The 25,989-nt window shown below is 43.5% G+C and overlaps 1 protein-coding gene across 1 annotated transcript; it reads left to right on the top strand.

Annotated features, from left to right (window-relative positions):
- The first annotated feature begins 783 nt into the window (after positions 1-783).
- On the top strand, positions 784-24,060 carry znf576.1 (zinc finger protein 576, tandem duplicate 1). The gene is made up of 10 exons (XM_084308317.1): positions 784-1,076; positions 3,658-3,873; positions 6,772-7,284; positions 8,116-11,774; positions 11,885-12,149; positions 15,403-15,609; positions 15,958-16,056; positions 18,917-19,103; positions 20,927-21,146; positions 21,992-24,060. The coding sequence occupies exons 1-10, from the start codon at positions 785-787 to the stop codon at positions 23,312-23,314; spliced, it is 6,981 nt and encodes a 2,326-aa protein (XP_084164443.1). The 5' UTR covers position 784; the 3' UTR covers positions 23,315-24,060.
- The last annotated feature ends 1,929 nt before the right edge of the window (positions 24,061-25,989 follow it).

Below are 25,989 nucleotides of genomic sequence, written 5' to 3'. Positions count from 1 at the left end.
CACTAAAGAGGGGGCTTTTTTAATTTTTTAAATGTTGTCACACACGCATCGTTCAGGAGAAAATGTATTAGGATAAGTTTATTTAAAAACAGACATGCTCCTAATCAATTCATAATACATACAGTATAATATACATTGATTGATTGAACATTGTATTAACAGATTGCAGAATGGGTACAGTACGGCTCAATACACACAATTGTTAAGGGGATGCAGACCAGAGAAATATTTTCGTCTTGTTTACATCAGGGTCCCCCATTTTCAATTCATCATAACATAATATGACATAGGTAGACGGTACTGTTACATTTATGACATACCAGAGTACAAAAAGAGTCTAAAAAGAGAGTATACATTTGAGGGAAACTACAATTTAGATTTTTCATACGTCATCTACGTTTATATCAACCACTTATTGATTAACCAAATAATGACTACAGTAGAAGATTGTTGATGGTAGGCTTGCTTGATTATGTTGTTAAAACATGTCTTGTCTGTGTCGTAGGTCCAGTTACGGGACAACAGGAGCCGTAAGGACCATGGACCTGGCCTGGACCAAAACCAGCTGAGCTTGAGGCTGGACCACAACCAGTAACTGCTCTAATGAGTAGCTAGCCATTACCATTAGGGAGTGTGACAGGGGAACAACCCATGGAGATTGAAACGGGGGGGGCGGGGTGTTAATATTATGGAGCGTGGGAAAGGTTTAGAGTCTATGGAGCATGAGACAGGGTTATTAGAGAGCGAGACGGTAACACTATCACTCGTAGAGTGTGAGGTGGAAATGCCACAAGCGGAGGGTGAGACAGTTGTACTGGGGAGTGAGACAGGCGGCGCACATACATCAGAGAGTCAGACGACCGTGCGACCGACGACAAGTGACCTCTCGCTTAGCGCTGTAGGGATGGGACTGGACGGTACCTCACAGCCCACTGCGCCTAAAGAACATGAACCAAGAACTTGTTATGGACAAGAGGGGAAGACGGATAAAGGAATGAGAAAATATCCTCCTAAAATGAACAAGCTGGCTCCTTTGAAGGTTGACATGTCCAAACCAACAGACATGCCTCTCACGTGTGAGTATCTCTTATGTCGTCTGTGGTTAGTTACTGCAAGATAATATAAATAATGCCTTTATTGATCCCCTTGGGGGGAAATTCAGGTCAGCGGCATGGGGGAGGTGGGAGGGGAGGTAGGTACAGGTATGGGCAGGGTAATAGTAGAAAGACATAAATATAGGCAATCAAATTGAGATCTGAATATAAAAAAATATGAGAGTGTAAACAATATAATTAACTCTGAATATAAAAATATGAGTAAAATAAACAATGTAAACAAAGGTGCAGATGAGGCTCTGTATGCCCCATCGGTTCTAATATACGTTACAATAGATATAGGCAATAAAGAATTTGAATCTGAATATATATACTATGAGTATGAGCAAAAGTAAACGGTATACACAAGGTGCAGTATACACAAGGTAGTGGTACCCTAACTGGCATGATATACGGCATACGTTATAGTCTGTGCAGGTTTAGGTGGTTAAGAGTCAGACACTCACTTAGTGGTCAGACGTTCCTAATAGTACTCGAGTTCTGCAGCCGTTAGTTCTCCAGTTCTGCAGCCGTTAGTTCTCCAGTTCTGCAGCCGTTAGTTCTCCAGCTGCTAGCAGCAGTCCATGCCCACGGTTGTGGAGCCTGAAGGCCGCTGGCATGAAGGACTGGCCGAGGCGTTTAGTGGAGTGTCAGGGTGGTTAGGGTAGGGGGTGGGTGGGGGACACTGTACACTGTACATTGGAATACTGACAAAGCCATACTTGGTCATTTACTGTACAACTGGGTTAGGACATTTGTAGGGGCCAGTTTCGAATTGCAGTCTCCCGTAGGTGTTCTTTGAGAGTGTTTTTGAAAGTGGGTAGTGATTCACATTCCTTTACAGCTTTGGGTAGGGCGTTCCACATTGATGTGGCATAATTGCGAAACGTGTTTAGTCCCTTGTTTGAGCCAAATCTGGGTTTAACATGATTTGTGGAGCTCCTTCTGGTGTTGTGATCGTGGTATTCACTGACCTTTGGGAAGTATTTTGACATGTACATGGGTACCTTGGTCGTGTAGTGTATCTTGTAGACCAGGCCCATTGCAAGTTGCTGTACTCTGTCGTCTACTCTAAGCCATCCTAGTTTGTCAAAGTGGGCTGGGGTGAGGTGGGTTCTAGGAGTCAGGTCAAGCAGTAGTCTGACTAGTTTGTTTTGAGATATTTGTAATTTGTTTTTTAGTGCCTTTGAGGTGCTTTGGTAGTGGTACCAGTTCTCCCATCCCAATTTCGTATAATATCCAATTCTTCCCTCCCCTGTCTTGAACGTTGCTAGACTATGCCACAGGTCGGTTGTAGTGAGGACAGAAGCCTTGCATCACGTGTCCCCTCCGGTACACGAGGAGGCAGCCTGTCGCATCTTTTCACCGCAGCAGTGGCGAGGAGTAACACGTGGGAGGCTCACGCTGCCCCCGTCACTTCCTGCTTCCGTCGCACCGGCGTCACCAAACCGACCTGTACGAGTCACTGTCCACAACGTCAAATCCCCACCCACTGGCTTTCCCACCCTCTAACACTTGCCAATTGTGTTAGTATGAACGACCGGCCAGCCGGTAGCAACGGCGAGAGCTGGGCTCGAACCCAGCGTCTCCTGCGTTAGAGGCGAGCGCCTTGCCCACTGCGCCATCAGCCGCCCTTGTATAGCACCTTTCATACGAAAATTGCAGCTCAAAGTTCTTCACAGCATAAAATGAGCAATGCATAAAGTGCAGACATATATAACATCATTGGTTACAGACAAAACAAGCATAAAAAAGGTAGCAGCAAGGTAAGGCAAATCACAGTTTTTCACATTAGGATCTAACATCCCAATAGGCCTCTCTGTTTACGGTTTGATTCAGTTTTAAAATAGGCAGTAATAAAAAATAATAAAATAGAATAGACAGAGTAAAGTGCAATAAAATAGTTAGTAAAATAGAATACACCGTAAAATGATGAAGTACTGCAGTGCAGTGTGATAAAATAGTTTAATAAAATAGCCCTCATTTACAATACAATAATCAGTGTTGATGTAATGAGTCTCTAGTCTCTCTCTTAAAATACATTTTCATTTCTTATTTACTTGGGATCCTCGATATATCGCTGACCATATCGGTATCGGGCCGGCTGATGATAGTGATTATTTTATTGATTTCATCAGTCTGATGAGCAAAACTGGGCCGATGGGAACTACTGATGATTATTTCTCTGTCTGACTCAAGCTGCTGTTGTGTGTGTGTGTGTGTGTGTTTGAATAAATCTTTTGGCCATGCAGAGTTTGTTTGGGTGACGTTACTTACATGTGACAACAATGCAGCACAGGATTGTAGGCTAACATTGTTTCAGTATGTACAAAAATAGTATGTACAAAATTAAATTATCATAGAAATGTGTTTTACCAATACATATTATATCTACATCGGTAATAGGAGCGACAGTGGCTCATTAATCCGTGCTTGCCTTCTTGGCCAGATCACCCTTGGAAAAAGAGACCTCTGTCTCAATGGGTTTTTATTTCTGGTTAAATAAAGGTTTGATGATGATGAATCTAATCTAATCCTATCCTCTCACCCTCTACTCTTCCAGCCTCCCAGCCCATGCGACTGGGCGGTACTCCACAGCCCTACAGAACCCCCACAGAACCCGACGCAAAGGGGAAACCCGACTCAACCGGTTGTGGACGAGAGGTGGTGAAGATGGATCAAGGAGGAGCTGGTGGAAGGAAATATATTCCTCCCAAAAAGGACCGACTGGATCCACTGAAGATGGACATGTCCAAAGCTGTAGTCATGCCCCTCTCATGTGAGTTACCAGAACAGGTGGTTCTGTCACTCTTCCGCTAAATAATCTACCTTGTCTATATCACTACCTACCTGTGTTGTAGTCGAGTCACTAAATCTCGAGTCGAGTCACCAAAGAAGAGGTAGAGTCTGAGTCGAGTCCCCATTACCCTAGTCCGAGTCCAAGTCATCGAGGTTGAGTCCACTCCACTCTGCCAGTCAAAGAGCTGACGTGCAAATAAAAAAGGTCTACATTAAACATAAATGACACAGCGGTCACCGTTTCAAAGGGATTTTATTTACTTTGTGACACAATAGCCAAACTAATGCACTAGCCATCAATATCTTATGCCAAATGATTAGGGCCTGTTACAAAAAATATATACTGTATTTATCAATTAACTGGATTAGAGTACTACAACACTGCTACCTACTATACTAATATGCAGGGCCGTACAGAGACCTTTTTAGAGGGGCAGGTGCTAAAATAAATAAAAAAGGACACATGTATCAAAATGTTAGAACACCAACTACAGCGTAACGTAACCAGCCAAACTAGCATTACAATAGCAACCAATATTCAGATAATGTAACACGGAACCGTACAACAAACTACATCATACTATATGATTATGCCTTACAATAGTTTGGGATTTATCTAAATGTATTATAGATTTCTATTGGCTAATGGGCCCGTCATTCCAAGAGGGAGGGCGACGCGTCACGCAACATAACAGAAAACCATGCACCTCAGACAGACAGGCATTCAAATATTTATTTTTATTTATAATATCATTTTTATTATTCTTGATGAGGACCATGTGCATTGCTCTTTACAAAATGGGCAAGTGCTTGGGCACCCAAAGCCCCCCCCTCCCCTCTGCACGTGCCTGCTAATAGGGTTAGCATATATTATGTCTCTACTACTATGCACTCAACACTGCAGCACCCAAGTTTCAACACTGTTTGATGAACATTGTTACTCAGATGAAAGAGGTGTACCCTTCCTGCTGACTTGTCGTACAGAACTCTAACTACACACCCCCAAGACCCCTACGCTCTGCATCTTCTGGCCGCCTCAGACCTACTCCTATCCAAGCTCCGGGAGGGTCATCAAAGAGAAGTCGCCTATTCTCAGTCCTTGCCCCACAATGGTGGAATGAACTACCCACCCCAGTTAGGACAGCCAAAACCCGTCCAATCTTTCGCCGTCGACTAAAGACGCACCTCTTCAACCATTATCTGAATAAAAAAGATTTAAATAAAATAAAAAATGTTAACCCTAACTAACCTTACTGTCATGCACTTGTCCTAATAAACTAACCTACACTGTAGCACTCAACACTTTGATGAACATTGTTACTCAGCTGATAGAGTTGTGCCCTTCCTGATGACCTGTCGTACAGAACTTGTAAGTCGCTTTGGATAAAAGCGTCAGCTAAATGACTAAATGTAAATGTAAACTTGTAAGTCGCTTTGAATAAAAGCGTTCAGCTAAATGACTAAATGTAAAGGTAAATGTTCTGAATATCTTTATTAAACCAGGATAGACCGGCCCTGTGTCACTATCCCATCGCTATGTAAACACAATGTCTTGTGGAGGGGCATTAGCTGGTCAAAGTAAACGGACAATGGCCTGGGTAAGGGGCACAGACACACAGTTAGACCTGGAACTGAGAAACTAGGGAACTATTCATTAACATTAATTTCAGGAGAAACAAAAGATGTGTGGCAACTTTGTCCTTCAACCAAGGTGCGTGAACTGGAAATCGAGGGAGAAATTATTTTGAAAAAGTATCGTTCTTCATTCATTCATACAATTAAAACCAACTTGTTTCGGCAACATGTCTTCATCAGAGTTGAGTCCACCATAGTGTCTGTTTCGGTTAATAATAATAATAATAATAACTTTATTTATATAGCACTTTTCATACAGAAGTTGCAGTTCAAAGTGCTTCACAACAGGTAGCAAGGTAAGGTAAATCAGTGTTTCACATTAGGATCTAGCATCCCAATAGGCCTTCCCTGTTTAATGACACGTACACGCATAACCTCCCTCTACCTCGGGTGCAGCACCCCTATACATAACGGAGCTCATCACCCCCTACTCGGCACCCAGGTCACTAAGATCATCCAACCAGGCTCGGCTGGTCCCCCCCCCCCCCGCACCAGACTCAAAAAGAGAGGCGATCGCTCTTTCAAGGCCGTGGCCCCCAAACTGTGGAACCAGCTACCCCTGGAGATCCAATCTGCCCCCGGGCCCTCACTGGAGACATTTAAGGCCCGTCTAAAAACCCACTTTTACTCCCTAGTCTTCAATAAACCCTGATTTTCCCACACCCTAACACACACACTCCCATGCAATTTTATCCTGCCTCCTCCCCCTTGTATCTCTTCTTGTGCTCCTCTGGCCCCTGTGTGCTATACTGTACCTTGTGCTCCTCTGTCCCCTGTGTGCTATACTGTACCTTGTGCTCCTCTGTCCCCTGTGTGCTATACTGTACCTTGTGCTCCTCTGTCCCCTGTGTGCTATACTGTACCTTGTGCTCCTCTGTCCCCTGTGTGCTATACTGTACCTTGTGCTCCTCTGTCCCCTGTGTGCTATACTGTACCTTGTGCTCCTCTGTCCCCTGTGTGCTATACTGTACCTTGTGCTCCTCTGTCCCCTGTGTGCTATACTGTACCTTGTGCTCCTCTGTCCCCTGTGTGCTATACTGTACTTTGTGCTTCCCTATCCGTGTGTTGCCCTACTGTTGTCCTATTCTCTGAATCTACTGTCTTGTCCTGCTGTGCCTTTTTGTATTTTTGTATTTTATATTATGACATTTTATGCTTTGATTGTACAGCACTTTGGTTGGCTCTTGAGTTCTTAAACGTGCTTTATAAATAAATGACTTGACTTGACCCTCTTCCTCTCTAGCATCCCAGCTCTCTCTGCAGTGCGTCGAGTGCCACATCATCTTCAGCGACCACAAGAGCAAGGAGCGCCACCTGAAGCTGAGCCACCCGGCGGAGTACGAACAGAGCATCCTGAGGAACGCCCTCTTCGCCTGCTACGTGTGCGACCGCCACTTCACCAACTCCACGGACCTCATGGTCCACCAGAAGGCTCACACGGAGAGGCAGCCCTTCAAGTGTCCGATCTGCAGCCAGGCCTTCAACCGGTCCTCGGAGCTGACCGTCCACAAGAAGATTCACTTCGGGGAGGACGGCTACGCCTGCACGGGCTGCGGGAAACTCTGCAAGACGCTCACCTTGCTCAAGTACCACCTGCGCACGCACACCGGAGAGAGGCCGTACGTGTGCAAGGAGTGTGGGAAGAGGTTCAGCATGCCCAAGGCTCTCCAGAAACACATCGAGTCGCACGTGGAGGCAGCTGAAGGAGGTGGAGGGACCAACCCCGTTAAGGCACCACGGAAGAAGAACAACAACGGTGAGATGTGCCTCCCGTTAATGATGTCGCTCAGTCCCCCTAATCTACCCACAATGCAAAGCAACATTCCCTTTTGCTGTTAGCTAGCTTTGGCGCTAACATTAGCTACCAAAGAAGTACTTTTTATTTTTTATTTTATTTTATTCATATAGGAAAATACAATTCCACAGTCTATTACTGTTAAAGGTGCTGTAAGTGGTATTAATTAGCTCAACATTCCTACATCACTGATATGGAGTGTCTGGTCAGCAACATGGGTCTCCCAGTCCCTCCACTCTGCAGTAAACAGAAAACACATTGTCTGGAACCCTTTCCCACTTTATCCAATCAGGAGAGAGGACTCCACACTGCACAAATGGTCTGACAAAAATAAGAAATAAAAAAAAATTGTGCTTGAAACAAGTAAAATAACCTGCCAGCAAATTTGGCTTGGCAAGATTTTCTGAAATAAGTAAACATATCTAGGGTTCTGCTGATTGGATGAAGTGAGACACTATATCAGTGATGGCTCTTGGAATGTACAGTAGAGCTATTTAATACCACTTACAGAACCTTAACAGTAATATACTGTGAAATTGTATTTTCCTATATGAATAAAAAAAAAAAGATCGAAGGTACTTTAATTCATCAGTAATGTTAGCTACAACATTTGGCAGCTGATATTAGCTCAAATCTTTGGTAGCTATTATTTTAACATGTAGACCCCTTATTTTAACAAATAAAATATCACTTTTAAGTCTGCCTTGTATCTGGCATTTCATAAAGTGGTAATGCTATATAGTATTTTTTCTATTGTGATGTAAAATACTTTCTTTTTTTGTATCCGTCTAGGCACACCTACAATAAAATACCCCTGTTCCGTATGCAAGGCCACCTACAAGTCGACCAAGACTCGGCTGCACCACATGAAGAACAAGCACAACCTGATTCCGGCGGCGTCCGGCGGCCTGCCCAGCATAACCCCGACATCCTTCTGCCAGCCGACGCTCCTGCACATGGAGCCCATCGGACCCCTCCAGCAGGTGGACGGCAACATCGACACGGAGCAGATCCGGAGACTCATCGAGTCCCTGGGCAACGTCCAGAAAGTGAATCAGGTGGTCATACTGGGGCAGGTGCCGCCTCACGCCTCACCCCTGCACCTGCAACACATACCGGCACTCGGGGGCGCCGCCGCGATCCCTCTCGATCTAAACCCGCAGCGGGTCGAGGTGATCGAGCTAAAGCGGACCGCGGAGAACCCGTGCTGCGATCCGCTGGAACAAACGATTATACTGGAGCCTATTTCGCCGGACGGGCAGTTGGAGAACCATCCCTTTTCTCACACGCCACCGGATGCCCACGCCGTGCCGTCCGAACACATAGGACTGACTCTTGTCGAGCAAACTCTGAGCCACGATGGAGAGGCGATACCCGATCCCCTTCAGATGGTCTGTCGGAACGAGGTCGCTGGCCTGGAACAAGACCCTGAGCAAATGGTCATATTGGAGCTCACGTCCGCCTTGATGCCAACTGTAGAGTTAGAAGAAACTCCGTCTGTGCCACAGACCGAAATGAAGACCTCCTCACTGGTACCGACTGTTGAATTGGAGAAGACTTCTGGTCAGCAGGAGACCGACCCCGCGGTCCCGTCGCTCACTCATACTGTTCGGTTCGAGGTGAGGTCTTTACAGACGGATCAGCCGGACGTTCCTAGTTGCCCTTTTGTGCCAGCGGACACGATTACACAACAAACTCTTCCAGGTCAGTCCCAAGCGAACCGGGAAGGAGAGGCTGATTCGCAGATGCAAACGGTAGGAATGGATCGGGTCCGTTTTGTGATGGAGAGAGCCTCGGTGGAAGAGACAAACGCGATGGTGGAAAATGAACCGTCAGAGAAATCATCGGTAGAGGGCAAAGAGATTCTGGAGCAGTTGGAGAAATCGCACAGAGGAGAGGATCCGACTGTAAAAGAACACGTATCACAATTGGAGACAGAACGGACACAGCAGATCTCACGTGTACCTGTTAGCGTCATGTCGGCTCAAGAATTGGTAAAGGTACGGAAAAGGAAGCCGGCTAGGAAATTTATATTCCAAGGAAATATGCAGCAGCTAACATGGGCGACGCTAGAGGACGAATCGCATGTTGGCGAGAAACTCGCCAAACGCCAAAGAACAAAGAAACCCCGCCTCGTTGTAGATTTTGGCCCGAAAAACAAGGAGAAGAGAAGCAAGAAACCGAAGAAGCCGCCGCAGGCGACTCTGGAAGAAGTCGTTAAGGGCAACCCGTCCGTCGCACACTTGTCGGAAAAAAAGGTGCCTTTAAAAAAGAGGAGCGGGAAAGCAGACAAAGGGGGACATTTGGTATCGACGAAGGGAATGAATTCCACGATGCACGACTTGCACGAAGTTCAACAAAGTGAAGAGGAACCGAGAACAAAGAAAATGAAAAGGCAAAATAAGGGAATTGAGCGAACAAGAGGGCAAGACACCGTGGCTTCATCTGGACTTAAAAAGAAAAAACAACAGAAGATTTTGCAACAGAGTCAGCCTAAGAAAACAAAAGAGGGAAAGCTGACGAGCAAGAGAAAGACAAAACTGACGATGGCACAGAAAAACAACGCAGAAACAGATGCTGCATCTGCAGATATGCCAGGCCAACAAATGAAACAAGATTCCTTACTTTTACTGAAGGGTCGCAAGCAGCCCCAGCTGAAGGTTTACAAATTAGACACCTCTAAGTCACCAGGCCAGACACCGGAAACGTCACCCGTCCAATCTCGGACGGCCTCTCAGAAGAGCAAAGACGTTGCACTCAAACGGAAAAAGGACCAAAATAGTGTAACTCCAACCTCCACGACTGTAGGTGATAAAAAAGTAGGGAGGCCCAAGAAGAGCCCGAAATCCCTTCTGCTGATACCCCCGGAAACGCTGCCGGCCAAACCCAAGACCACCAGGAAACGCAAGGCATCCTCCAAGGTTGAGACCGAGGGAGTGATCTCGTCCTCTCATTCCCGACGCGCTCTGGAGTGCAAGGGCTGCGGGGAGAGATTCTCCGAGGTCTCCTCCCTTCAGGAACACAAGGCGACGATGCACGCCGTGGAGAGCCCCGGCCTCACTTACACCAACGGCAACGTTTTTGAGGGGGTTTCGAGGTTTGACCTGTGTCAGCCTCCGAAGATGAATGATGATGGGGCTGCCGGTGTCATGAACACCGCTACGGATTGGGATACCGAGACCGAGATGGGAGAGATAGCTTTAGGAGAGAGAGAGGGGAGAGTCTCTTTCCCGGCCTTAAATCCTTCCCCCTCTTTCCCCCTGGCTGCCACAGCCATTGAAGTATATGAACAGAACAATGGTAATACAGGTGTAGCAGATGTTACTACTTTTATTGATACAGCTGTGCAGCCTCCAGAACACTCTACTCAGTGTCACAGCTCTCCGCAAGTTCTTTCCCAGTGTCACTCGAACTCTGTCCAGATCAAAACTGTCCCGTCAGACACTCCATGTTCCACATATACAGCCCCTTTTAATCCCTCTCACCGGACAAAGGGCCCAGAAACGGGTGGCCCCTTGGCATCGGAAGAGGACGAGCCAGAATGTCAGGCCAGCCGTGAAGAAATGTATCCCAATAATCCCTTGGTTTCTAACTCTGAATCTGAAGTTCAATGTACGACGGAGGAAGACGTTAAGGAGGATTTACTCCTGGATGTAGATTTGGTCACCGTCGGGGGGGAGCAAAGTGAGCGGGACGACCCCACCTTGTCCCAAGACGGCAGCTCCCAGACGGCACTCGGTGACACGCTCACACCCGACGGTTGGATTGAGAATCGAGACCAGAGCGAGCAGTCCGTCACCTCGCAGGCCGTTTCCTGTTCCGTGCATCAGCCGGAGATCAAGGAAGAGGAGGAGGAGGAGGAGGAGGAGGAGGTCTTGGTGCAGAGGAAGGAAGACTGGACCAGGGAAGTGGGAAGGAGGAGCGTGGCGAGGAGCAGAAGAGGAAAGGGGCGTTCAAAAAGGGGCGGGAAGTCGAGGAGAAGTCCAGATGAAGACGACTCGAGGGGAACGGAGCCAGAGAAAGAATCGGATGAGTGCCTGGTCGTCTTCCAGCGACATCCGCTCGCCGTCGACTCTGAGATCAAGGATGAAGGTGAGACCGGTGCTCCTTGCCGTCCTCAGTCGATGTCCCTGGGTTTACGGCCAGAAAGCGGCTGCGGACTCGACCCGGACAAAAGCGACGCCCCCGCCGCGTCCGTGCCCTTCACACTGCCGTCTTTGTCGGAGGAGTCCCCCGAAGAACCGGTCAGCTTTGAGCTGGAGTCGGTTACCACCAGCGTGGAGGAGGTGTTGAGGTCCAAGGAGGTACTGGGCCTGGAGGGAGTAGAGGAAGGGGGCAGCGAGACCCGCCAGTCTCCGGGCATCATCCTGGAGAGGTTCCTCACCTCTAGACAGAGGGAGGCCAGTGACCAGGAGCACTGCCCGATGTCAATAACTAACAGTCGAGGACAGGTGAGGGCCTTACGACTATAGTTAATAGAGTTGTACAAACAAAATGTTTGTAAACCATTAAAGCGGGAAAACATTGTAATCGTATTAATGTTCATTCGTTTCTGTTCCAGGGGTCGGAGAACGAAGTGGTTTTCCTGAAGGTCTTGGGAGGCCAGGAGATCAAGACTGAGGAGAATGCCTCGGACATGTCATCGGCGAGAGACTACCTCTTTCAGAGTAGACCTCCGCAGCAGCAGCAGCAGCAGAGGGGAGTACGGAGTGTTCTCGTGAAGCAGGAGAACAGTCTCATCCTGAGTGACCCCCGGGCCACGCACGGCAGCGGTCACATACGGTGGAATGTGGAGGAGACGGACATCGAAAACACGTCTGATCAGCGTGAGTATAGGGCAGGGGTCGGCAACCTTTACTATCAAAAGAGCCACTTTTCCCCCCATCCCACAAAATAAAATGCTCAGGGAGCCGCACAACCTATTTACCCTTAAAATGAAGATAACACAGTGTATAACGTTTTATATATCCCCAAGCATACCCCACATTTAGCATAAAACGTCTGACAATTGCATACCCAAAGTAATTTGCGATTTATTATACTTTACACTTATAGCACACAGTTTGTTGCATTAATGGGATTATAAAGCAACAAAAATTAAAATGTTGACTTTTTATTGCTGTTTTTACCTGTTATAACAAAGGAAAACCTCAAACTCTTATGAAGAGGAGAAAAATACTGGCTGTGTAGACCTACTTTTAAATAAAACACAGAAGAAGAGACAAAACACTGGTGTCTGTGGACCGACTTTGAAATAAAACCCTAAACTATTCAGGTATATATATATTTTTTTAAACATTTATATATTAGTCATCAAAGGTACAGTTGAATACAGTACACATTGAATGGCACATTTTATATTTTCACCCTTCCCCCCCCCCCCTCCCTCCAGGGTTCCCACTGACATTGCAAAATAAAATTCAAGGACTTTCTCAAAAAAAAAATGTATACAGTTCACTGTTAAGTGCTGTTTTCTATAGCAAACATTTATAATAATAATTAATAAAGAGAAAAAATACAAATTTAATCGGATCCAATATTTATGGCTCAAAGCCAATCTCCGACAATTAACAATACCTTAATTCAGAAAATGAAAAATAAATAAAATAAATTCAATTTCTTGATTCAGTACAATTCTATCATGGATGAACAACAACCCTTAATATGGTTGATCGATTTGAATTTCAAGGACTTTCCAAGCAGGCTTTGATCTATTTTCTTTGTGTCAAAAACAAGCACTAAGCATTTCAAGGACCTTGTACAAACCCTCCCTCCCTCCCTCCCTCACATTCTCCCTCCCCTGTCCTACCCAATCCTACAAATACACAACAGAAAAACATAGAACATACAAACACATATCTCTCTCACTCATCCTTCCTTCTCATTGTCCTAGTGTCTTTAGCTTGGCTATGTAACCAATAAAAGGGCCCCATAATATTTCGAACTTTTCACTAGACCCCCTTAGGGCTTGCGTCCACCTACCGCATATTTCCAGCTGAAAAATGCGGGCAGAGCACTGGGTAGTGCTGGGATGAAGTGCTTGCGGTGAGAGAGAAAAAAACGCTGAACGTTTGAAAAGTTCAGAAAAAAGGTGAAACGCACTGAAAAAATAAGCCAACCGTAGCGCATTTCCTATAGGCGGGCGCATGCGGCCGCATACGCTCAGTCCTCATTGGGAACAATTGAAAAAAGACGCTTGCGCCCAGAAATATGCGGTAGGTGGACGCAAGCCCTTAGGTTGTATTTAATTTTCTCCAGATTTAAAAAGAACATGAGATCTTTTATTCAGTTATATTTGAGTACTTCCCTTATTTGTGGAACATTTATAAAATAAAAAAGTAGTCCACTTTGAAAAAAGACTACCATGTGTAGACCTACTTTGAAATAAAACACAGAAAAGGAGAAAAAACACTGGCATCTGTAGACCTACTTTGAAATAAAACCCTGAACTATGCAGCTCTATTTGAGTCCTTCCCTTATTTGTGGAAAATCTATCAAATAAAAAAGTACATTTTTCGTTGTTCGCAAATTTCGCACCACATATCGGGCATACATCGTTAGTCGTAAAAGCAAATTAATCTGTCCACGCTGAATTAAACCTTCTATTTTCCTCAGACTTTCCTTTTTTTTTTATTTATCCATGGTTAGCCATGGTCGGAAACTCAAGATTAGCCACTTGCAGACGGCAGGGAGAGGCGCGGGTGTGACGTACTGTATATTTTAGTTGATGAAATATTTTTGTTGACTAAATATTTTAGTTGATGTTCATTTCAGTGTCACAGTATGACATCGATCTCCAAAATAAGAGAACAAAAAAGAAATATATTTTTTTTTAAAGTTAAAGTTTTTGGGCCAGGGAGCCGCAGCTGATTGGCTAAAGAGCCGCAGGTTGCCGACCCCTGGTATAGGGGTAAATGTCGGGTCTCTTTTCATAGAATATAATATACAAACGACTACAATAGAATTGTATAACTTGATCTTTTGTACACACTGAATGAATGAATGAAAAAGTTTCTTTTTGAACATGTATTCTCCACATTCCTCCAAACAAATCACAATATAAAGCTCCGTCAAACAGAATCATAATGAAAAAGAAATTATAAACAAAAAGTCAAGAGCAATGTAGTTAGTTAGTTATGTTCAAAAAAGGAGTAGAGGGAAGCTAAGCTTATTGATCCCTACCCCCTTACATTAAAACATTTTCTTCCATTAATTTTACTTGATATAACATACATTAGTATAATACATTATATAATATACTTTTACAAAAAGAAAAGAAAAATGAGTCGCTTGACAAGAGGTTTGTCACAAATAGGGAGTCCACATGTGATGCCAAGTTAACAAAATAATTTATTTAAACCTATCTAAACAAACAATAATTGGATAAACAACAGAATGTGGTTGTCAGAATTGTCAAAGGATTCCCAGTTGAGTGTTGATACAACCTGTCCTGGGAGATGGGAAAAGCAGACGGAAGGGATTAGACAGGGGAACATAAATACTGTGTGTGCAGGAAGCTCTCTGCACTCCACAGGTGCTTCAAATTGGGGTAACAACCTACCCACTCTACCATGCTCTTTGAGTCCGAAGACACAATGTATTCAGGTAAGTTATTCCACAACTTCACTCCACAAACGGATATGCACATGCTTTTCATGACCATTGAAATGTTTAGAGTTGTAACATGCCGTCTCACAAATATGTGATGGCTTATTTTAATGATGTGCCCTACAGTGACTGCCTATGTGGGAGCAAGGTCTTTATATATAAACATGAAACATAAAGTTTGGAAATTTGTGTTTGGTCGATTATTTCTCTGTTGTAACAATGGCAATGCTTCTTCGCAATACATTTTATACCGTTGGAAAGCCTGTTTATTTACCTTTTTTAAATGGTGCCCCATTTGTAAGGAACATGCATTTGTGGGATGAGCAGCACAGCTGAGTATGTGGGTTGCGCCCATGAAAAATGTGACAAATCTTATTCAAACGGCTTATTCTGCAGATGCTATTGACTCCATGGTAGCCGTGCGGGAGGACTTTAAACTTTTTTTGGGACTTTTTTTCTTTTTGTTTCCAGACACGCAAAGCAAGGAAAGGATGAGAGCCTCCAGCGTGGAGCCTGAACCGAGCGGCAGGCAGTGTATCTTCTACCCAGTGAAGCAGGAGGAGAGGGAGGTTCTCCTGGGAGCGTCTCCGAGTGACGTCAGCACTTTAACCCTGGGAGCGTCCGACAGTGCCAAGCGTAGCCATCAGACGGAACATCCGCCAGCCAGTGGCGTTCTGTGTAAGTAGTCGCTTTATCCAGTAACAACACACTGCAAATAATGCATGAATACCTCTCCTCCAATGTCCCGTTTGCATGCCTGCACGGGGTATTCTCCCATCGTACGACAGTGGCTCAGGAGGTAGAGCGAGCGGTCGTCTGGTGATCGGAAGGTTCCCGGTTTGATTGCAGCTCCTCCCAGGCAGTGTGTCGAAGTGTCCTTGAGCAAGACACTTAGCCCCTAACTGCTCCCAATGAGCAGGTTGGCACCTTTGCGTGGTCGACCTCCGCTGTCGGTGTGTGAATGTATTGGTGAATGTGAGGAACAAAATATAAAAGCTATATAAATGCACCATTTGCCATTTACAGTAGATGAGGGGAGCCCAGCCACAGAGGAGTATGAAGAAACCAGACTGACGGAGGGGGAGATGGGAACGGAGACCGATGCCTTTGAAAATTCTCCGGAAGGTAAGGTCTTATTGTAATAATAATAATAATAATAAAACTTTATTTGTATAGCACCTTTCATACAGAAACTGCAGCTCAAAGGGCTTCACAACAGAAAAAAGACGGTCATAAAATGAGCACATAAAGTGCAGACATATAAAATCACAGTTTTTCACATTAGGATCTAACATCCCAACAGGCCACCTTGTTTATGGTTTGATTCAGTTTTAAAAATAGACAATAATAAAAAGAGTAAGATAGAATAGACAGAGTAAAATAGTGCAGTGCAATAAATAGTAGAATAGAATAAACATTGTAATGTAACTTGAACTTAATACGTGTCCATAAAGTGTCCATTTCTGACTGCTTTGTCGTTGTACATCAGGGCCCCCGGTTCCTCCTACATCGCTTAGCTAATCCTGGAAAATACGAGTTAATCGTATTAGTATATAGTATCCGATTATCTTGCTCATTTGCATCTGGCTAACTCCATTCCTTGAACGCAGATGCAGGATTGATTAGACAAGCATGGATTCAACCATAACCAGGATAACCGCACGCTCCCATCTTGGCATAAAGGGAATGGGAGTAGATAGACAAGACCACGATGAACAATCGTAATTGAAGTGGGCGGTCTTTCGCTTTGCTGCTTTTCTCTCCGTCTATCTCCACAGAATCTCTCATGATGCAGCTATAGGAAAATGAAGGGACGGCTCCTAGTCCTAGCTTCATCTGTGGTTCATGCAGGCTGTGGTCCCAGGGAACAAGGCCTTTTGATATACATTTTTCTCTCTGATGAGGCAGGGGATTTTGGAGAGTTAAAATTGCTCAGCCAAAAATAGCATAGCATTGCAGAAGTCACCAGCATTGTCTATTCTCTGTAACATAATTTAGTGTTGGCAGAACGTAGGGGTCTTGGGGGTGTGTAGTTAGAGACCATTGACCAGAGGTAGGAGGGAGCCGTTCCCCTCGCTGCATGGTATGCCAGGTCAAGGCGGACCGCTTTGAAAAAAGAAGGAAAAAAAGCTTCTAGCATTTTTTTCTGGGTCTCCCCAGAGCTCGCGCCAGCCGCGGCTCCGCCCCTTCGTCGATGAGTTACATTGATGAGCGCGCTCCTTTCCAAAAAAAGTTTAACGAGTTTCAACTTTATGAACTGAGAGCGCTCCGACCAAAAACGCTGCCGCCCAGAGCTCATAAAACGCGAGGCGCGTCGCTGGGAAGAGGAGCGCGCCTGACGCTTCTCCAGCATATAAATGAATGACAGAAAGGAGCTGACAACTCATAAAACGTCCCCTATGGACACAAGCCCTTAAGGAATACAAATACATTTGTTACATTTGTATTTGTATATATTTGTATATTGTGTATGGCGGTATAGTGAAAATCAATACCTTGACAGTATACCTTCATATTCAGTATATCTTCCAGCTCTACATAAATGTCATTAATTGGTGTTTTATTATTGGATCTTGTGGAACTGTAATATCATGCTTTACCAGGGTTTTACTCGACCAAATGCACAGAAATTAGGCATTTCTTTCTAAAGTGGTTACCGATGGTTATAGGCAGCCATGTTGAAAGAAAGACGACTACAAAAACATGTGAAACATCTATTGCGAGAATAAAAAAGAAAATGTTGAAAATCAGACACATTCCAAATTTAAATTTTTTTTCCACAACAATTTGATTTGTTAAAATTGACGGATTAAGTTTAAACTTTTATTTCAATTACTTATTTTAATGTTGGGTTGGGTGGAGTTTGTCACAGAAGCCACAGGCTGCCTCTGCTGTTGCTGATGCTGACTGCGATTTTAACCAAAAAGAACAAGAGGAGGGCATCTCCTATTTATAGCAGGCCTCTTTAATACATGTACTATTTGTTAATAAATAAATACCCTAAATAACTTCATAAACACATTTAATTAATTTAATAAATAAATAGGCTAAATCCACTTACCCTTAGATCACACAAACAAACAATCAAAGGTCTATCCTTGTAACTGTGCAGGGTATCTGCGGGGTATTAAAAAGTATTCAATTCATAATCCACAATTTAAGGCCTTAAAAGTAGGGATGTCCGATATTATCGGCCGATATTGGCATTAAAATGTAATATCGGAAATTATCGGTATCTGTTTAAAAAATATATATATATCCTATTTGTAAAAAAAAAATGAAACATTTTTCTTTAACCTTTATTTACCCAGGCAAGCAAGTAAGAACAAATTCTTATTTTATTTATTGTGAAAAGTATGCATAATGTTGGGGAACCCCTGCATATATCGGTATCGGTTGATATCGGTATCGGAAATTAAGAGTTGGACAATATCGGTAAAAAAGCCAATATCGAACATCCCTACTTAAAAGGTCTTGCATTTCATTTGCACAGGTATTATATTTTTGGAGGGGCAGCGCGACTGTCGGGAGATGAAAAAATAATATAAAATATATGAAATGTTTTTGTATTCAAGTCATTGTTTTTTGCGGGGCCACCGGGAGATTGGTGCGTCTGGCGAGAGCTTGTATGGAAGAATTTAAATTGTCGCAGAACTGCAGCCGCCAGTTCTAGTATGGTCGTGAAATTGGTATTCAATTTTGCTCTAAGCGTCACGATATTAAAAAGGTCTTACATAGGTTCCGGGTCGAGGATGTAGAAGTCGCAACCATGCTACGTCGCTGCTACTCCCTTTTTTTATATTTAACTTTAAAAGCCTCTTTTTATACTCTCAACTCGGTTAAACCTTTATGTATACATCACCTTAGGTTTCCTACTAACTATTTTGACTGAAAGAACCACAATGGCAACGAAGAAAACAACGAGAAGTGAATAAAAAAAAAAGGTCTTACATTTGACTTGAAACACTGTCCACGTTTCCTGCAGGTGAAGCAGTCGTGGAGCAGCACGACTCTCCTGAGCTCCAGGACTTCCTTCTCCAGACGTCTGACGAGGAGGACTCCGATGTTCTTGAATTCTCTGATGCTCAGCCTGACCTAGAGGCAGAGGCCATGGCCTGTTACCACAAGAGCCAGAAGAGTGGCCCCCGACAGCCAACTGAAACGTCAGACAAGTACAGTACAACCTAATTTCTTTAACTTTACATTAGTTTAACTTTTAAACTGGCCAGTTAACCCGTCAGAATCAGAATCAGAAAGGTCTTTATTGCCAAGTAGTTTACACATACAAGGAACCTGATTTGTCGTCATTTGGTGGGACATTAACAGACGGACCATTAAGGTAGAATAAAATAAAATTGTATATAGACTAAATTTAAATAGAAGTAGAATATAATAGAATTATAAAATAAAATAGGCCAGGGCTGTACAATTGTGCATGATGTGGTCGAGTATATAAACTAATTAGAATAGAAATAGCAATACAGTGGGATGGCATATTTAACAGGGCTGTGCAATTGAGCAGTAATTTGCAAAAAGTCAGGCAGAAATAAATAAATATGTGGCGATGAGAGAAATAGAATTGTGCTCGCGACTGAAATTTGTCTTCGTGTGACATTTTAGAATACATGCATGTTTCATATTTTGTTTTGGCACACTATTCTGTTGTATAACTTCTGATCATTATATTCAAATCTAACCCTAACTAACCTTACCTTACATGCACCTAATAAACTAACCTACACTGTAGCACTCAACACTTTGATGAACATTGTTACTCAGCTGATAGAGTTGTGCCCTTCCTGATGTCTTGTCGTACAGAACTTGCAAGTCCCTTTGGATAAAAGCGTCAGCTAAATGACTAAATGTAAATGATGATCATTCCAAGTTTCCAACACTTAAAAGGGATAGTTCCGATTTTTCTACATTAAAAAGCAGTTGTCTTACCTCTATCTAAAGTAATCTACCATTAATCTAGCGACCACTGCTGTCACTGTTGTCCAGTCCACTGTCAACATCACTATTCCTCCTAGATGTCAGGCTCCTCATTCACTTCCATGCATTTTGAGGGCCAAGTCTAAATAAACAAATATAAAGCAATCTGTGTCAAAAGGTACTTTTTTTTTTTATAGAAAATGTTGCCATTTTCAAATTATCAGTAAAGGCACTATTTCTCACTTGAGGTGCAGTTTGACCAACTGTAAATGTTTGGAATCTTTCTTCCAGCAAGGCAGTCTGACCTCACGTAACCATGGTAACATTCCATGCAGGGCAAAGATACACAGCACATACCTACAGCAAATCGACTGCATCTGCTTTTATTTTTCGAAGGTAGTAAATCTGTAGTTTATGTTTATACTTCAGATGTATAATAGACTAGATCCCCAAAATGAATGGAATGAGGAGCCTGACACCTGGTGGTGGTGACGACAGATGATGGGGACAGCAGTGGTCACTAGCTTACTTGTAGACGCACTTGCATAGAGAGGTAAGACTGCTGAGAAGTTCTACTAAAGTGAAATATCCCTTTAAAAATACTTGCCAGTAGTGTAATTGATGCACAATCATTTGCTTACTTATGAAGTCGTGTGGTCGGGGGTTCTGGCCTGGTTACTATGCACTGGGGCTCATTCCAAGACATAAAGTCATTCAGCAAGGACCGCTGTTTTCTCTTGTGGATGATTAAAACTTTTGTCGGTATGTTGTGGTGTGGATTCAAACTTTTGTGTTTTGAGTTATAATAATGATAATTGTAGTGGCCGCTTGTATAATAATAATAATAATAATAATAATAATAATAATAATAATAATAATAATAATAATAATAATAAATGGTACTTATATAGTGCTTTTCTAGAATTCAGTCACTTTACATTGATTACACTACTGGCTAATTTGATATAAAAAAAATAATAACTAATAACGTTGTATGTGTTAAATGGTGATCATCAGGATTTTTCTCTCGTTTTGCTCATATTGTATTTCTGCCTCCCCCCAGCTCGTCCGCCTCTGAGAGCCAGGATCTTTCCAGCGTGGCGAGAGGCGGGGAGGATAATGGGAGCAGGGGGCCCATTGAGTACTTCTCCAAGTATTTTGGCTGGGATACTTGGGCAGACATTGCCCAGTGCACAAATAAACTGTCTAAGCTGCCTGGCCCAGTCACCGCCAAAGAGGTGGCACAGTTTGTTGGGATCCACATCGCCATGGGAACTTTGAAGGTCTGTATTTTGTGTGGCCCCCTCCTTGTATAATTGATTCACTGAACTGAACAATTACAATTTATTATTATTAAACATTATTTCTGTGATGGAATAACTAACAAACATCAGCCTATTTCAGTCTATTTCTGTAGATACTATATATGTAGGCTACATACTGTATCCCTTACCTACTCTTACTAGTTACACTGCTGGCCAGTATGACTACTACCATAGTGTCTTTACACCTGTATCACTGTACATTAATACTACAACTCTGTCCATACATCTGATTAGCACTATGTATATATATTATATATATATATATATATATATATATCCATATATGTCTGACTATACCTGCATATAATTATTCTATATACCTACTTATACAACTGCATATAACCCATATAACTCTGTATGATGGCATGTACAATAATGCTGTATATACCATATATTTATTCTTACTGTGTATATATATATAATATATATATATTTATATCCACATCTGTCTGGATACACACCTTTTTACATATCTGTAGATACTATATCTGTACATATCCCTTACCTCCTCTTACTAGTTACGCTGCTGGCCACTATGACTTACTACCATAGTGTATTTATACCTGTATCTCTGTACATACATCTGATTAGCACTACACTCAGTAGTACTAATGTATATATTTTATACCCAGTTTAATCACCTGTACATTGTATATTACTGTTGCACGTTACCGTTACATTTGCACTCTGGTTGGATGCCAAACTTCTTTTCGTTGTGCTGTACTTGTGCTGTATGATGACAATACATTTTAATCTAATCTTATATGTTATACTTTGTTTTGTCATTTTCTTTCAACTTTCAGTTTCCCAGTCTCAAGCTCTACTGGCAAGACTTAACCAAGGTGCCTCTGATCGCCGAGGCCATGCCCGTCTCCAGGTTCATTCAGCTATCTCGAAGGTTGAAGCTAGCGTCCCCCGCGGAGGATCTAACCAACGGTGTTGGCGAAGAACTACCCGACCGCGACGTTCAAAACACGGAGTATGCTACGGCCGGAACGGACTCGACAAGCTGTTGTAACAGTAGCGGCCGCGGTCAAACCCCTCCGCTCGGTAGTGAACAGAGCAACGGGGACACGTCCAGCGAGCTGAACTCCTTTAACGTTCAGCCCGATCCCCTTTGGCGGGTTCAGCCGCTACTGCACCGCTTCAAGGCGGGATGCTCGCTGCTGAGGCGAGAGGGCGACTACGGAGTCGATCAATACCCTCTTCCTCTGACAGCCGGGAAGGTGAACTACTACAACAAACCCTCCCTGCGCAGCACCGCGTTGGTCGTCTCCGACGGTCTTATCGTACATTTGGACGTAAATCTGGATCTCTCGAACAAAGAGACCGCCGTGGAGAAGATGGTGCCCAGAGATAGTATGGTCTTTCTCTGTAAGCAGGAACTCTCTACCCCATCGATGCTCGAGCGTCTCCTAACCGCCGGCGTGCATGGCGCGGGCCGGGTGGGCGGTGCCAGGGGACAGATAGGGGACGAGTTTGTAAGCTCCGACGGGAGGTTGATGTTGCGGCGGTCTCACCGCGGCTTCATCCTGTCCACCGTGGGACGCGGCCAGCGGGACACGGCGTCTGTCGTCGTCGACTTCGAGAAAGCCCAGGCGTCCGCTCGCCTCAACAGGGACTTACAAGATATTTACCGTATCCCGATCACCGCCGCCGCCCCGACCTGCTGGCCTCAGGCCGTGCTGTGGTTTCTCACAGATGTGGCGTTGGTCAACTCGTGGCTCCTGTACAGGCGGGATCACGACGGGCCCCTATCTGAGCCGCGGCTGACCCTCATGGCCTTCAGGCTGGAAGTCTCCAAGGCCTTGATCCTCTCCAGGGACACCAACACCCAGGATTCCATTCCCCCTCAACCGCCCACCACGCAGAAAGCCCAGACGCCGGAGGCGACCCCTGACCCGGGCCCCTTGCAGGACAGCCGGACTCTCCCGGACGCGGCCACGCGGTACGACGGCTCGGGCCACTGGCCGGAGCAGCTGGGGGAGAGGGAAGGGGGCCGGTGTCGTCTCGGAGGCTGTGAGAGAACGTCGCATGTCATGTGCCTCAAGTGTTGTGTGTTTCTTTGCATCTCGCGCAACAATAACTGCTTCCTGAGGTTCCACAATCAGGGGAGTGTGTCATAGTTTTATTGTAGGGATGCTCGATATTGGCTTTTTTACCGATACCGATATTCCGATATTGTCCAACTCTTAATTTCCGATACCGATATCAACCGATACCGATATATGCAGGGTTTCCCTGTCCAAAAAACTGAATAATTTCAGGTAACTAATAATTTCACTGGATATATATATAACAAATATTGTTATTGTTTTTTTTTTTTTAAACAGATACCGATATTTTCCGATATCACATTTTACTGCCGATATCGGCCGATAATATCGGACATCCCTATTTTATTGGTTTACTTTTTCAATCATGCAGCTTCTTAATTGCTTCCTGGTTAATAAGGCAGAACATCTCCTTTTGACGGTGAACTTACTTGTAAACTCGGCTATCCTCATTAACAGTCTCATCCACTCTTGTCACCATATTTTTTCCTCCCATGTTTCCATCATCCAGCATTTTTGTGCTGCGAGTTAAAGACTTGATTGCTCTGTGTTGTGGCTTGTGATGGTCTTCCTCGTGTTGTTTGCTAGGTATGAAAGGATGTACCTTCAAAATGTGAATGAAACAAAAAATCGATGGCCATAAAATGTGTTTTGAAAAGTAGAGAATGAAGAAATATACCTTTTTTCAATTGTAATTTACCAGCTGCTGCTTTATTTATTTTTTACCTGAAATGTTTACTATTCCATATTGTGATCAAGCCTCTGTTTCTAATGTGAATTTACATATTTTAATCTTTGACTTGGAAAAATAAAGGTATGTAGCTATGTTGAAACAAACAAATCTTTGTTGTTGATTTCAAGGACTGTACCAAATACATATTTTATCCCAAATATCTACAAATAGTTTACCCGATATCCTATGCTAAATATCTGCACTCATAATATACTCTCAAGAGCAAAAGCCATGGAAAGCAATTTTTCAAATGGTCCTGTGTCACGTGACCGTGGCCGACCACAGAATTAGAATGAATAGAACATACATTTTCAATTTACAGCCCACAACTGGCATATTACCAATATCAATACTAGTGAATGTAGTGCTGTGGGTATGAGTCACCCTGCCTTGCTAAGATGCTGCGTTTAATTGTTACATAATTATATATATAAATTAAAAACTACATTCATAGCAAATTCTAATAGCAGCTCTGATATGTGAGAACCAACCAAATGCTTGTGTGCAAAATTTTCAATCAAAGCGGGGAACATAGAACCCGGGGATGAATGAATGAATGAAAAATGTATTTAACAGATTGCAGAATGGGTACAAAGTACAATACAGTACAGCTCAATACATACAATTGTTAAGGGAATGCAGACCAGAGAAAGACGTTTGTCTTGTTTACATCAGGGTCCCCCATTTTCAAATCATAGTGAAAACACTTGTCTGAAGTGGGATTCGAACCCACGCCTCCAGAGGAGACTGCGACCTGAACGCAGCGCCTTAGACCGCTCGGCCATCCAGACTCTCTGGGATCCGTTACAATCGATGGCACCCCCTCTCGTGTTGATTGATTGATTGAAAACTTTATTAACAGATTGCAGAATGGGTACAGTACAGTACAGCTCAATACATACAATTGTTAAGGGGATGCAGACCAGAGAAAGACTTTCGTCTTGTTTACATCAGGGTCCCCCATTTTCAATTCATCGTAACATATATGACATACATGACATACAGATAGACAGCAGCCTACTGCTACATCTATACATTTATGAATGAATGAATGAATGAATGAAATGAATGAATGAATGAAAACTTTATTTAACAGATTGCAGAATGGGTACAATACAGTACGGCTCAATACATACAATTGTTAAGGGGATGCAGACCTGAGAAAGACGTTTGTCTTGTTTCCATCAGGGTCCCCCATGACATACCAGATTTGCAAATACAGTACTGTTTGTGATACAAAAAGAGTCCAGAAAAAAAGTATATACATTTGGCGTAGAAACTGTACATTGGATTGGGTAGGTGGGGGGGACTGTACATTAGAGGTGGTTGGGGGGGGGGGGGGGGACACTGTACAACATAGACATGCTCCCATTTTGAGTGTTGTTAGGCTATTGTTGGGTAACGTTCTAATAAGATGGTTGTCATGTAACTTATTGAAAAACGAGAAACCTGTTGTGTTCATTCACGACAAGACATGTCACTTAATATTTCAGTTGTGTTTATTTATGACGTTAAAACGTCGCACTTAATACAATTAAAAAAATACTATGGCAGCCATCTTAGGTGTACCGTCATATTGCACTTGCTGGTGTCCTTTCTAACCCTCAGGAAAATGGCCGATACGATGGGCAGATCTAACGATGATATTTTACTGAAATATCTCCAAATCAAACAGCACCAGTAAATGGAATAAAATGTAAACAGTGAATTGAGTCTACATAGTTAAAATGGCGACGATGAGGATTTATAATCTAGATGTTTTCCCGGTTTGGGAATATGCTCAGTGCATGGTTCTGAAAATATGCCCTTTAGTTGTCATTATATTTGATTTAAAAAATATTCCTGGTACATCGTCGAGAGTACAGTAGCTAATTAACGCATATTGGCCAAGCGGTCCCACGTGATCAGGTCTGTGTTTACGACACTGTTTTGGTCGTATTAATCAATAATTAATAAATTTAATTAAGCACCACAAATCGCTCACAATGAATTCATTAGTTAGTCAAAAATAGAA

Source organism: Notolepis coatsorum, assembly GCF_963971535.1.
Source record: "Notolepis coatsorum genome assembly, chromosome: 2".
Classification (NCBI taxonomy): domain Eukaryota; kingdom Metazoa; phylum Chordata; class Actinopteri; order Aulopiformes; family Paralepididae; genus Notolepis; species Notolepis coatsorum.
This window is presented reverse-complemented; position numbering and strand designations above follow the sequence as displayed.